Raw genomic sequence first — 15,589 nt, 5'->3', positions numbered from 1 at the left:
TCATTTGTGTTGAATAGTTTTACACAAGCTGTATGTGAAAGTACATTTGGAGGGAGGTTGGGTTTTTGTAGGCTACATTGACATCTGATTTGCTCAACAAAGGACACCATAATTTCAACATGTAGCTACAGTTGGTATACTATCATTCATCCATGTTTTATTTGATCTTTGGAAGTTTAGAAGTACTTACCATTATAAATAGGATGCCAAATTCATTATATTAATAATACACTTTACATTTGGATATTGTCATGTATAAAAAGGATGGTTGGTTGATTTCAAATGTATTAATATACAGTTGAAGTCGGAAGTTTACATACACCTTCGCCAAATACATTTAAACTCAGTTTTTCACAATTCCTGACATGTAATCCTAGTAGAAATTCCCTGTCTTAGGTTAGTTAGGCTCACCACTTTATTTTAAGAATGTGAAATGTCAGAATAATAGTAGAGAGAATTATTTATTTCAGCTTTTATTTCTTTCATCACATTCCCAGTGGGTCTGAAGTTTACATACACTCAATGAGTATTTGGTAGCATTGCCTTTAAATTGTTTAACTTGGGTCAAACGTTTTGGGTAGCCTTCCACAAGCTTCCAATAACTTGGGTGAATTTTGGCCCATTCCTCCAGAGACAGAGCTGGTGTAACTGAGTCAGGTTTGTAGGCCTCCTTGCTCGCACACGCTTTTTCAGTTCTGCCTACAATTTTTCTATAGGACTGAGGTCAGGGCTTTGTGATGGCCACTCCAATACCTTGACTTTGTTGTCCTTAAGCCATTTTGCCACAACTTTGAAAGTATGCTTGGGGTCATTGTCCACTTGGAAGACCCATTTGCGACCAAGCTTTAACTTCCTGACTGATGTCTTCAGATGTTGCTTCAATATATCCACATAATTTTCCTGCCTCATGATGCCATCTATTTTGTGAAGTGCACCAATCCCTCCTGCAGCAAATCACCCCCACAACATGATGCTACCACCCCAGTGCTTCACGGTTGGGATGGTGTTCTTAGCTTGCAAGACTACCCCTTTTTCCTCCAAACATAACAATGGTCATTATGGCCAAACAGTTTTATTTTTGTTTTATTTTTGTTTCATCAGACCAGAGGACATTTCTCCAAAAAGTACAATCTTTGTCCCCATGTGCAGTTGCAAACCGTAGTCTGGCTTTCTTATGGCAGTTTTGGAGCAGTGGCTTCTTCCTCACTGAGCGGCCTTTCAGGTTATGTCGATATAGGACTCATTTTACTGTGGATATAGATACTTTTGTACCTGTTTCCTCCAGCATCTTAACAAGGTCCTTTGCTGTTGTTCTGGGATTGATTTGCACTTTTCGCACCAAAGTACGTTCATCTCTAGGAGACAGAATACGTATCTTTCCTGAGCGGTATGACGGCTGCGTGGTCCCATGGTGTTTATACCTGCGTACTATTGTTTGTACAGATGAACGTGGTACCTTCAGGCATTTGGAAATTGCTCCCAATGATGAACCAGACTTGGAGGTCTACAATTGTTTTTTCTGAGGTCTTGGCTGATTTCTTTTGATTTTCCCATGATGTCAAGCAAAGAGGCACTGAGTTTGAAGGTAGGCCTTGAAATACATCCACAGGTACACCTCCATTTGACACAAAGGATGTCAATTAGCCTATCAGAAGCTTCTAAAGCCATTACATTATTTTCTGGAATTTTCCAAGCTGTTTAAAGGCAGTCAACTTAGTGTATGTAAACTTCTGACCCACTGGAATTGTGATACAGTGAATTATAAGTGAAATAATATGTCTGTAAACAATTGTTGGAAAAATTACTTGCGTCATGCACAAAGTAGAAGTCCTAACCGACTTGCCAAAACTATAGTTTGTTAACAAGAAATTTGTGGAGTGGTTGAAAACGAGTTTTAATGACTCCAACCTAAGTGTATGTAAACTTCCGACTTCAACTGTATGTTGGATTCACGTCTCCATCTCAACCAAAAATCTAAGTGGAAGAATAGCACTAAATCAAATCAAACTTTATTTGAAGTGCATTTAAAGTTTGATTTATTTTTATTACACTTTGGAGACATGAATCCAACAAATCAATCATTAATTTGTAGACAAACCAGATATTGAATTGTGAACACAACCAAATATCAACATTTGCTTGGATAGTATATATTATGCACATTATAAAACAACATGTATAAAAGACAAAAGTTTATTATTAATATCATGAACTTGCATCCTATTTATAGTGCTAATGGTTACTACTTCTATACTTCCAAAGATCCAATAAACCTACATAAACCCAACCTCACTCAGAATTTACTTCCATATACAGCTTGTGTAAGAACAGTTAGTTACTTTCAACTATTCAACGTTATTTAGGTAGTCTACGGAAATGATTATGGAAGCTGTTCAACATCTGAATGTGTTGACATGATAGCTCAGCAGAATCGAACACAGGTTCTTTCCAAAGCTAAGCAGGGTACATAAAAGTAAGCATCTGGATGGTAGACTTGTTCTCACTGAAATACATTACCCCTCATCGAGCAGTAAGAGTCAATGTTCAGGCAGAAATCGTTGGACTGTGGCTTCACATTTTATTTCAATATATCTCTATCTAGGTTGATGGCATGATGTTGATTCAAACATAACTCCGAAGTAAGGTCAAATAAAATGTCTATTCAAATATGAAATTCAACATTTTCAACCACCCCAACAAAACATTAAGAACACATGCTCTTTCCATGACATAGACTTACCAGGTGAAAGCTATGATCCCTTATTGATGTAATTTGCTAAATCTACTTCAATCAGTGTAGATAAAGGGGAGAAGACAGCTTTAAAAAAAAATTACGCCTTGAGAAAATTGAGACATGGCTTGTGTATGTGTGCCATTCAGAGGGTGGATGTGCAAGACAAAATATTTAAGTGCCTTTGAACAGTGTATGGTAGAAGGCACACCGGTTTGTGTCAAGAACTGCAACACTGCTAGGTTTGGTCCACCACCCAAAGGACATCCAGCTAACTTGTGGGAAGCATTGAAGTCAACATGGGCCAGCAATGTTTGGTCTACTCAGTGTATATTATATTGGGGGGGTTCTACATGTCATTTTCAATGCAGTTTCAACAAATACATAGTTCTGATGATTATGTTGAAATTAGATTCATGTGACAACATGTTAGTCAGGTTAAGTCAATGTATTTAAGTTGAAGTTTTACTCTAATTTCAATGTTTACAACGCTGGTTCAAATTTTATGAAAACAGTACTAGTTGATGACTATTTCAAATCAAATGTATTTTCCACATTGATTCCACATCACAATACGTTGCCAAATTATGTTGAAACAACTGATTCAACCAGTGTGTGCCCAGTGGGTTCTTTGTTTTGTTTACAAAGAAAATTAATCATAAAAAAACTATGCTGATTATGTAAGCCATGTGTGTCGTAATGTGGCTCTAGGGGGTGAGAAGAAAAACGGTACTGCTACAGTATGGATTTCCTTGTAAGGAGAAAGTGGAGGAAGTAAACAGATGTTTGGTTCGGACTTCAAAGTGATAAAGCTTTATTTGTATCCACCACTCTGCTCCTCTCTCTTTCTCTGAGGGACGACAAAAGAGAGGAACCTATCTGTTGAGGAGGGCCAGCCCTATTTGTCTCCCCTATAGTAACTGTTGTCTGGAAACACTACCAGGTTAAACACTCCAGTCTCCTTTTTACTGTAATCAACAACATATTTAGTGCTCAAGATAAAAATGTGACACGACCAGCAACTCTAGATTTTCCTACTGTGAATGTATACCATTATGCACTCATCTAAACTATAATAATATGCAGTGTAATTAACACAGTATTGAGATGCCTCAGTCTACTGTGATGTACAGTGCTTCGTAAAGTATTCTGTCTTCTTGACTTTTTCCACATTTTGTTACTTTACAGCCTTATTCTTAAATGTATTAAATATATTTTTTCCGCATCAATCCACACACAATAACTAGGCAGGCCTGAAAAAAAGATAATGGAATTCATTGCCTTTGACAATCAACCGTTCTCTGTAGTGGGTGATGTTGGCTTTTGCTGACTGGTCAAGCACCGGTACACACTACCTAGTGCTCTATTTTTCAGATGTTGCCCTACTGGAATGACACAGTAACAGCGTCACTGCTATTAGCTTCACAACATACATACTATGGAACGCCGTTTGGGTATTTGCGTGTCAAAAAAGTAGCACTGTCAAAGCTGTACAAAAAAGTCTGCAAACACCGGTCACGAACGATGTGTTTTCAATACCGCGTTGGTAATAAAGAATAATTTGTTTGACCGCAACTTCTGGTGTAGCTAGCTTTAGCTTGGTACCTAGCTAGCACCAATATAGCCAGCCTGAAAACAATGACCAGTAGAAACTGCAGTCATTTTCATTATTCTTAGCAATGATTTAGGAATCCTTGTGAGAAACTATTAGCTAGGTTGCCACTTGTTCGCCTATTGAAATTGAACTTCAGTTAATGAAAATAAATAGCAAGCCAGCTACTTAACCCTGTTGCCCAAAGCTAACGCTATAAGCAGACAACTAGCTTAATCTGGCTAGTGAGGTTCCACCGGACCGGGATATGTGTTGTGAAGCTAGCCACGATAAGGATTAGTCACAATAGAGGATTTTGCGGTTCGCCTTCAAAATAAAAGTATCTAATCGACAGTAATGCAAATTAATACAATAGTAGAATTATGCCATACCTTTATTTTGAAGGCCAACCGCAAAGTCCACTGTTGTGGCTAATCCTTATTGTGGCTAGCTTCACATAGATGGGTCCCGACCACCATTAATCAAATAAGAACTGTCTTATAAATTAGGGTTATTTTAGATGATGACTCCTAGCTATAGGTTAGCTAGCTAACTATAGTTACTTAGATGTCGTTTTGCTTTGTTTTTGGGGAAGAACATTGTTTGCATCCATGAGCTAGCTAGCTTTTTTTATGACCAGCACTTTAGGTGCGCGAGACAACTTTACCAGCATCATAGCATAGGTATCGATGAATCGTTGTGACATATGAAGTGAGTGTAATCAATGTGTAATAACTACGTAAAAAATGTATGAACGTGTTAAATTATTATGTGATGTGCAGTCATTTCAGGTCCTGATTGGTCAACAAGCTTAATTGACACGTCAAATAGTGTTATTTGACACGTGACCCAAACTGCGTTCCATAGAAATCCTGGTTGAAAATGAAATGACTTATCAAATGAACATTGAAACAGCACATCAAGTAAGTGAAATAAATAGGTTTTGATTATGTTTTATTGGTAAATGGGGACATATGTAAATGCCAACAAAATAACTTTTTGGTCAGTGTGGTGTGTGTGTGTAACCTTTATTTACTTAGGCAAGTCAGTTAAGAACAAATTCTTATCTACTCCGGCCAAACCCAGATGACACTGGTCCAATTGTGCCCCGCCCTATGGGACTCCCAATCACGGCTGGATGTGATACAGCCTGGATTCGAACCAGGGCCTCTTGCACTTAGATGCAGTGCCTTAGACCGCTGCGTCCATGTGTGTGTTAACTATTTAACTGTACTAGAATGCTTAAAAGGCCGCTAAAATGTTAAATATCGGAATTGTTTTTTTTGCACAAAGGAAAATATTTGATATCGGTATCGGCAAAAAATGTCAAATCGGTGCATCACTAACAATAACCCATAATGACAAAGCGAAAACAGGTTTTTAGAAATGTTTGCAAATTTATTAAAAATAAAAAACAGAAATACCTTATTTACATAAGTATTCAGACCTATTAGACTCGAAATTTGTGCATCCTGTTTCCATTAATCATCCTTGAGATGTTTCTACAACTTGATTAGAGTCCTCCTGTGGTAAATTCAAAGCACTGCAGGAAAAAAACCTAATTTATTTCAAGCTTCTGTAGTTATTAACACTGTATCAAAGAGGGGAAATATATCAAGTGCAATACATTCACTTTTTTAAAAATAAAACACTGGGTCCAATTACCAGCGATGGTTCTGTTAAGAGTGCTAGGCGAAAACGGCACAAGAACTAATGTTGACCTAAGGAACAACCCACGCAGCACCTTAGAATATGAAAGGATCCCCTCATGATGTGCTGACCTTTCTAAAGCTACGTACTTCTGCAGTCCTAGGCTCTAGACAGCACAGATGGCATGTGAGCTGTGCCTGATATCCCAACCCTCTAACATGCTATTTAACTTTAATGGTTGTTCCTAAGTGTGAGGCGCCTCACGAATCCATTGGTTCACGTCCATCCTCTAGCTGTAGCCAAATGGTGTTCAAAAGCTTCCTATCCACATCTCCTGTCCCTCATGAACACTGCTCTACAGTATCAGAGAGGATTTAAGAGCAGAGAGTAATACAGTACGTAGGAAAGCCATCTAGTTCCTCCTCAACGTATCCATGGTCCATCAATAACGAAGAGAGACGGGGAAGAGAATTGGGACACAGCTTTAACATTTGAGAGCCCTTAAACAGCCTAAAATACCCAACAACGTGTTCCCAGAATTCACCACTGACTGACGCAGTTATTGGTTCATTGACGGAAACACACGCAGGGTGGAACAGAGGGGCTATGGGAGCCTGAGGGGCTGACAGACCCGAGCTGCTGCCCTCTCCGACACAGACATTCCTGGAATTAATTTAGCAAATTATAATTCAAAAAGCTGATCTAGACTTGGAGCAAGGCCAATGTAAACGCACAGTGGTCAGAAGAGATTTAGAGGGATATTATCTGGGTTGGACTGGGCAAGGCTAGCTTAACACTGCCCTTGAGGTATATAGTAGACTAGGAAACAGGCAGCATACCTCTAGAGGGAAATTCTTTACCTTTCCTACACATTTCGATAACAAGAAAAGCTCAACTGTAGACTGAAGTGCACTTGAACCTCAGAGAAATGCCCTGGGTCTGTTGTGCCAGGTCGTAATTGTCATAAAAAAGACATTGTTCTTAATTGACCCACCTGGTTAAGTGAAAGTTAAAAAGTGGGGCGCTAGTTTAGCCTATCCCTGGTTAACATCTCTCTAACACAGTGTATATGTTGAAGAGCATCCTGGAGGATCCATTATAATGAACTAACCTCTCTGAACCACTATGGCAGGAAATGGCTTTTTCCATATTCCCCCCGATTCTCTCCCCACCCCACACACCTCTACTCTTCAAAGCTAGAGTCTCTCTCTGACAAGCTCTGACTTAATTCAGTTGTGAAAATAGACCAATAGAGGGATTGCAATCAAACAAATGTAAGCAACTACAAGGGGATCAGGGATAAAACACTGATGGAACACTTCTTTTGAGTTGATTTTAATTCAACGCTGACAAAATTACATAATCAAAAACATAGATCCTGTCCCATTTCTCTGTCTTTGATGAGTCCTGGCAGTGCAGCATTCCTTGTCCTAAAGATTATTTTACAAGAATTCTATGATATACATTTAAAAAAAAAGAAGAATATTGAAAAATAAAATCAGAGCTGAGTGCGTCCACAACACACATTGCCATTCTGAGCTATGCTGATTAACCAGAGGGGTATACTACAAAGCAGGATCAATGATTTAGCCAGCTAGATATGTTGTTTTGGTTGTTGAGTCAATTTCAAGCATATCTTTCTAAAAAATTAAAAGTTATTATTTCATAATAAGTTAGCTAGTTAAGTCATTGATCTTGCTTTGTAGTATACCTCTCTGGTACCTGATCCAATAACAAGGAACACCCTCTCATAAAACATGAATCATTATAAACTATGACAGCGACTGAAGGCCAAAAGCAGTACAGTATCAACAAACCATTGCAATGGAAAATACTGACTTGTCCTGGTAAAGGGACATGGAACACTGATAAACCGGAGCTTGCATATATGAACCGACCTAGATTCAAAGCCCCTGTCATAAATATATTATCTAATCCAATGTAAGAAAACATGCCTTCCCTTTAGTGTAGTGGGCAATCCTTTGCATTACAATGGCATTAACCTTGGGTATGGTAACAGTGAAATTCACAATGAAATGTACCTTGTACAATGAAGGTACATAGAGTTACTTACCAAAGTGCTTTCTATGTTCAAATTTGAGAACCAACATGGTAAGTAAAGCACAATATAATTGCACTTACGCCATGCATACACTACACAGACATAAGGACAAATTCAATTCCAAGCCATTTTATTCATGATAGCGCTCTGTAGAAGAGGAATGGTAACATATCAACACACCATATTCACACCCTTTAAGAAATGTACAAGCCTCTAAAGACCTGCAGAACCTTTTTGTCATCATTCCACAGAGAAGTATAGAGACCTTTTAGCAGATTTGGGTTCATAAAGAGCATATAACTAACTTGTTCACCACTGAAAGTCTGGGAGAGAAAGCAACCTGTCAGATGCCATAAAAGACATTAACTTATTCTGTGAGAAATGGATAATAAACTAAATGGACTCTTTTACGCACACCTGGAACTGTTAACATTGGCACAAGGCTGAGGAATGATGTCACCCACATTGCAGCTTAGCCTATGCTGTCCAGGAGGTGTCAAGGCTTTAGCTAATGCAAACCATTTTGTTGAACACAACAGGCTTCAGCAAATGCTAACGGTTTTGATGAACACTACAGGCTTTAGCTAACGCTAAACATTCTGTATAACACAATAGGCTTCAGCTAATGCTAACCATTTTGTTGAACACAGTGCTCTGAGTGGATTGGATTTAGCTACCTCTATAATACTTGGGAGTCCCTAGCCTACAGTGCTTGAGTAGTTTATGTCAAATACTGTCTATACACTATTGGTTGTGTTCCTATGAATCAAACAGTGATTCAGTTAAACCTGCAGGTGGATGAACTCCCTAACCTGTGACACATTTACCCTGTAGTCATCAAAATGTACTGCAGCCATCAATAGCCCAGTCTCCAGCACCATTCATCAAGGTCCATGCTAATTATGGAGGAAAGGACTCAGGTCAAGGCCTTGGGCAGAAGGACTTCAAGGTGTTTGGAAATCTGCCTCATAGTGACTCCCTAGTGGGCTCAAATCCAACTGGACCAAGGCAGGAAAATAAATGGAGGAACTCAAAGGGTGGGTACAGACACTTCAAAGCAGCCAATTGACTCTATTCCTTTAGGCCTCTATGGCATGGGGTTTCACTCACACCCAATGTGAAACCAATTACTTTCTGATCCCCGTTTCCCCTCCCCTCTGAAGAACACATGAGTCCCATTAGTGCTTTACTGTCTGGGCACACCATTAAAGCCAGGATGTCAACCTCTGTTACTAAGCCTGTCTCTCTCTCTAGAGGCTCATGAGATGGACATGACAAAACCTCTCATTTCATTCTGCTGAAGGGACAGTAAAACTACAGGTTTCCTTATGCTGCATCAGCTAAAACTGTAGTTCAGTTAATGGTGAGATGTGCTTTGATGTTATAGTGCAACAGTTTGTGAGAAGCCTTAACTGCATCAAAGTGTAGCGGCAAAAGTAAACACTGACATCATATCAAGTAAGACCATCATCAAGTGAGGCCATCCTCAAGTAAGGCAAGGCCATCCTCAAGTAAGGCAAGGCCATCCTCAAGTAAGGCTATCATCAAGTAAGGCCACTTTATAAAGAGTACATCATGTCTTTGTTTCTACTGGAGGGCATAACATGCATAATAGTCAAGAGGCAGCTCTGCGTAACCTCCACCACACCTCATTGTGAAACACACAGAGAAAAAAGCCAAATTGAATGAATCTCATAACAAGGGCTAGATGAAAATCGTTTCAGTTCCTTTTGAAGATTTTGAGGGCTGTGCGTGCAGGGTTTAGCACTCCTAGCACTCCATTTTTAGAGGTTAAACAGCTGACTCAGGACCCTGTGCAGCTGGCATATGTCTTTCCATTAAAGTGAGCTGGATAATTAATAAAGAAGTCTGAGAGACGTTCCCCCTACAAAAGGCAACATTCTGGCCCCCAGCCTAAACCAACAAAGGGAAAAAAACAGGCCTCTTTGCAGGCCAAAGCAAGCCTCCAGATGGGGCTAAGGCACAGTTGGAAGGCTGTGGACAAAGAGGGAGGGGAGAGAGGGAACGATAGGGAGAGGAGGTAACATGAGGGAAACTATCGGGATGAAGGAAAGACAGGAAACCCAGACAGAGGTGAAAATGGAAGTGCTCATGTTGATGCTGGCCGGAAAGTGTGCATGCATGTGCATCTCTGTGTGTGTGTGCGTTCATGCATGTGTAAGTTGGTAACTCACCGCTCTCGCTCTTATCGATGACGTCCACCAGTTCGCCGGCCTGCAGGCTGATTTCCGCCGGCTCCTGCTTCTCATAGTTGGCCACCACCATGTACTGCTCCAGTAGCATAGGATCTGCACCATCCAAGCCTGGGGTTGATGGGAAAAAACAAGCTGTCAGCCAACTCCCGGGCATGGGCCCGCGAGAGCGACCGCCGGGCACCCGCTGTGCCATAGGCCAATTTGTCAGTAGACCTTAGCCAATGGGAACACACGCTGGGCTCAGTGCATCTTCCCAAGAGTCTGGCCATATAGCTGGATCCCCCACCAGCCCAAAACCAGGGGCAGTGGAGAGTCTAAAAAGAAAACTAAAGTCCCCCCAAAAACATCAAGCAGTTAGCTGAAGAGAATCCATTCTATGATGTTGGGGGGCCTCATCCATTGTCAAAACTTGAGATAAAAAAATAGGAATAGATGGATTTAGGTAGGGAAAGAGAGAGAGGAGAAAGCGAGGAGAGCAATAGCGAGACAGAGAAGGAGCAGCAGCAGTTTATAGATGGGACAGTGGAGTGGGATAGAGGAACGGTTTCCCCTGGAAAATAAACAGACTGCTAAAAAGCCTCCTTCTCCTCCTCGTTGGGGCTGGAGGAAGAGTAGGGGGGTTGTGTACGCCAATCATAAGAGTCGACACCAGAGGCCTTAAATAGAACCAGATGAGTGGGCTGGAGTTGAGCTCAGGAGGCCAGGCCTCGGCTGCTGTGAAACACTAGAACACAGGACTTTCATTCAGCATGGCCAATGGAAAGCTTCTTTCCTGCCCTCTCTGGGTTAACCATCTAAGCACCAGAAATGACTTCATTTTGACAATGTTGTTCAACAAGACCATAAATGTATCACTTCAAACATCCAAGAATGTGTCACTATTATAGATGAGGTTGCTCTTACACTGTGATGGCAGTTTTGCGGGGGTTTATTTCATATATCTGGCTTTTAAAACAAACTGTGCAGTCCCTGTTGCATTGCATGGCATTGATGTTTATTTTAAGAATCTTATACCATAAACCAATTCTAACCAGAGGCTTGTACCAGAGGATTGTACCAAAGACTAAAGCACACTTAATATGCATGGACAGGCATTGTAAAAAAATATATTTAAAAAAAGAACCTAAACTTCAAAAGGAAAGATCATTGGAGATAATTCTCATTTTCAAAAACGAAGCACCTGTTGCATGACTTCAAAACAGGAAATAAAATCTTCATAACAAATTGACCCACATACCACACTGTACACTGAACCTTAAAAAGTAACTCCAAAACATCTCCAGCTGCAGAGAACCCAGTTTAGGAGCAGAACTAACATGTCAGCTGTACCCTAGAATCAGATTGCTGGGATAGAGTTCACACATTACTGACGGTTCAGACTGGTCACAGAGTTCCATAAAATAAATAAAGTGTCATAAAAAGAGGAGAGAAGTAATTTACAGATCACATAGAGTAACAACACAGTATACAGCACATACTACGTTATCCGGATGAAAAACCAGGATATCCTTTGGCCTAAACTCCAAGCTGCTTCAAGGCTTGCCTGAGTAAAAAGATGTATAGTTTAACTGCTAACAGACAGTTCAAGTATATGGATACTAAAACGGAGGATACAAAGAAAATGCAATAACATCAATATACTGTTTCTCTCTTAACTGAAATCAATTACAGTATTTAGTGAAAAATAAATGAAATAGCGGAGTTCCTGTCCCACATAAGAGAAATGTATACCAAACAAAATGTTAAACTAGATGAAGCCAAATGTGTCTAAATTAATAGATTAGTCAACCTGTGGTAAACTCAGTGTCTGGAACATTGTAAAGAGAGCTCCATCTCAGACGATGGAAAATAGTGTAGCATGATTCCAGTCCAATAAAGAAGATTAGATAAGAAGTGATTGAGACTGCTTGGATTAAGCTGCCAGTATAAAAGAGAGGACCTGATGACAGCTGCCAGACTAAAAATGAACATTTCCGTAAATTAGGATTATATTCACATTCTAGCAGAAACATCAAAACACTAATAAATCAACCGGATGAGCTCAGCTTCAATAGCATCCAAAATACTAACCCTGCCAACGAGTGAAGTTGAACCAGTGTGGTTCCTTTTGTGGTTTACATTGCTTTCTCATTATTCGCACAGAGTTATTTTCTCACCGCGAGGTTGGGCGCAGAAGCATTGGAAAGTTAATATTAGTTGAACTTTGAGTGCAGAGCACTCAAGGCATTTTAATAACCTGTCGGGAATTGTAAGAAGGATGGTGGAACACAGAGGCAAATGAATCCCATCTCTTAAAATGTTTGGAGACCATGTTGTAAAAAAGAAAATAGAAACAAGTTCATGATGTCATTTCCTGGTGAATATATACAGTGGCTTGTGAAAGTATTCAGCCCCTTCGCATTTTCGTATTTTATTGACTAACAAACTGTAATTAAAATAGATTTTTTGGGGGGGGTTTGTATCATTTGATTTACACAACATGCCTACCACTTTGAAGATGCAAAATATTTTTCTTGTGAAACAAACAAGAAATAAGACCAAAAAGCCCATTCTTCAAGGCAAAACTGCTCCAGCTCCTTCAAGTTGGATGTGTTCCGCTGGTGTACAGCAATCTTTAAGTCATACCACAGATTCTCAATTGGATTGAGGTCTGGGCTTTGACTAGGCCATTCCAAGACATTTAAATGTTTCCCTTAAACCGCTCGAGTGTTGCTTTAGCAGTATGCTTAGGGTCATTGTCCTGCTGGAAGGTGAACCTCTGTCCCAGTCTCAAATCTCTGGAAGATAAACAAGTTTCCTTCAAGAATTTCCCTGTATTTAGCGCCATCCATCATTCCTTCAATTCTGCCACCCCCATGCTTCACTGTGGGGATGGTTATCTCAGGGTGATGAGAGGTGTTGGGTTTACACCAGACATAGCATTTTCCTTGATGGCCAAAAATATGTTCCATATGTTTGAGGAGTGTCCCACATGCCTTTTGGTGAACACCAAACATGTTCGATTTCTTTTCTTCTGGCCACTCTTCCATAAAGCCCAGCTCTGTGGAGTGTACGGCTTAAAGTGGTCCTATGGACAGATACTCCAATCTTCGCTGTGGAGCTTTGCAGCTCCTTCAGGGTTGTCTCTTTGTTGCCTCTCTGATTAATGCCCTCCTTGCCTGGTCCATGAGTTTTGGTGGGTGGCCCTCTCTTGGCAGGTTTGTTGTGGTGCCCTATTCTTTCCATTTTTTAATAATGGATTTAATGGTGCTCCATGGGATGTTCAGATTCTGATATTTTTTATAACCCATCCCTGATCTGTACTTCTCCACAACTTCATTCCTGACCTGTTTGGAGAGCTCCTTGGTCTTCATGGTGCCGCTTACTTGGTGTTGCCCCTTGCTTAGTGGTGTTGCAGACTCTGGGGCCTTTCAGAACAGGTGTATATATACTGAGATCATGTGACACTTAGATGGCACACAGGTGGACTTTATTTAACTAATTATGTGACTTCTGAAGGTAATTGGTTGCAAAAGATGTTATTTAGGGGCTTCATAGCAAAGGGGGTGAAAACATATGCACGCACAACTTTTCCGTTTTAATTTAATTTTTACATTTTTTTAAACAAGTTATTTTTTTCATTTCACTTCACCATTTGGACTATTTTGTGTATGTCCATTACATGAAATCCAAATAAAAATCTATTTAAAATTACAGGTTATAATGCAACAAAATAGGAAAAACACCAAGGGGGTGAATACTTTTGCAAGGCACTGTATACTTTTGCAAGGCACTGTATATATCGATCTATATATATCTTCCAGGCCCGCTAGCTGTCTGAATCGCCGTGTCTCCAGTCCGCCCAGCTACTCACTGGACCCTATGATCACTCGGCTATGCATGCCTCTCTCTAATGTCAATATGCCTTGTCCATTGCTGTTTTGGTTAGTGATTATTGTTGTATTTCACTGTAGAGCCTCCAGCCCTACTCAATACGCCTCAGCTAACCCTCTTGTCCCACCTATGCGGTGACCTCACCTGGTTTAATTGATGTCTCTAGAGACAATACCTCTCTCATCGTCACTCAATGCCTAGGTTTACCTCTACTGTACTCACATCCTACCATACCTTTGTCTGTATATTATGCATTGAATCTATTTTACCGCACTCAGAAACCTGCTCCTTTTACTCTCTGTTCCGTACGTACTAGATGACCAGTTTTATAGCCTTTAGCCATACCCTTATCCTACTCTGCTCCTCTGGTGATGAAGACTCCCTGCAGTGCCTAGCTCTACTCCCATTCACCAGGTGCTCTCATTTGTTGACTTCTGTAACCGTAAAAGGCTTGGTTTCATGCATGCTCACAATAGAAGCCTCCTCCCTGAGTTTGTTTTATTCACTGCTTTAGCACACTCTGCCAACCCGGATGTCCAAGTCATGTCTGAATCCTGGCTTAGGAAGGCCACCAAAACCCCTGAAATTTCCATCCCTAACTATAACATTTTCCGACCAGATAGAACTGCCAAAGGGGGCCGAGTTGCAATCTACTGCAGAGATAGCCTGCAGAGTTCTGTCATACTATCCAGGTCTGTGCCCAAACAATTCAAGCTTCTACTTTTAAAAATCGACCTTTCCAGAAACAAGTCTCTCACCGTTGCCGCTTGCTATAGACCACTTTCTGCCCCCAGCTGTGCCCTGGACACCATATGTGAATTGATTGCCCCCCATCTATCTTCAGAGCTCGTGCTGTTAGGTGACCTAAACTGGGACATGCTTAACACCCCGGCCATCCTACAATCTAAGCTTGATGCCTTTAACCCCCCCCCCCCCCCCCAAGGTCAATATTTTGTAGTGCCACCTTTTGCAGCAATTACAGCTGCAAGTCTCTGGGGTATGTCTCTATTAACCACATGACAATTATTTTATGAAAAGAAAGCAGTATTATTAAATAGAAACTGTTATACAAAAATGCTCAGACAAAAATGCGCAAATAAAAATAATCTCAACTGGCACGCAGATAGGTAGAAATGGTAAGATAAATTGAAAGCTTCCCCAAACTTCAAAATCTAAAGACGCTTATGGAAATCAATGTTCGCCTACCGATCTTTTGTGAGCTGCCTGTCAAATATACAGTATTTGAAGTGCTTTGCGTTTGTGAAAGCTACTTTTTGCATGATTTCTCTATTGAACTACATAATTGATATGGTGTATACCTCCACTACTCTACTTTCTTACGAATCAGTGGGGATTAAGAAGTGAGTATACACAATTCCCACTGCAAAAAAAGGTGGGTATACGGTGTATTTCTGCATATAGCCCCAACTACACCACTGAATATGAGATATATAGATACACACAGT

At 40.4% G+C, this 15,589-nt stretch overlaps 1 protein-coding gene across 3 annotated transcripts in view; it reads right to left on the bottom strand.

The window, feature by feature from the left end:
* Positions 1-15,589, bottom strand: part of LOC106577017 (SH3 and PX domain-containing protein 2A) — a 102,961-nt gene that overhangs the window by 42,715 nt on the left and 44,657 nt on the right. For all 3 annotated transcript variants that reach the window (XM_014154660.3, XM_014154661.3, XM_014154662.3), the window contains exon 7: positions 10,230-10,358. In XM_014154660.3, the coding sequence (XP_014010135.1) occupies positions 10,230-10,358 (129 nt within the window). The remainder of the gene's footprint in view (positions 1-10,229; positions 10,359-15,589) is intronic.

This window comes from Salmo salar, chromosome 18, assembly GCF_965601325.2.
Source record: "Salmo salar chromosome 18, fSalSal1, whole genome shotgun sequence".
NCBI classification, from domain to species: domain Eukaryota; kingdom Metazoa; phylum Chordata; class Actinopteri; order Salmoniformes; family Salmonidae; genus Salmo; species Salmo salar.
This window is presented reverse-complemented; position numbering and strand designations above follow the sequence as displayed.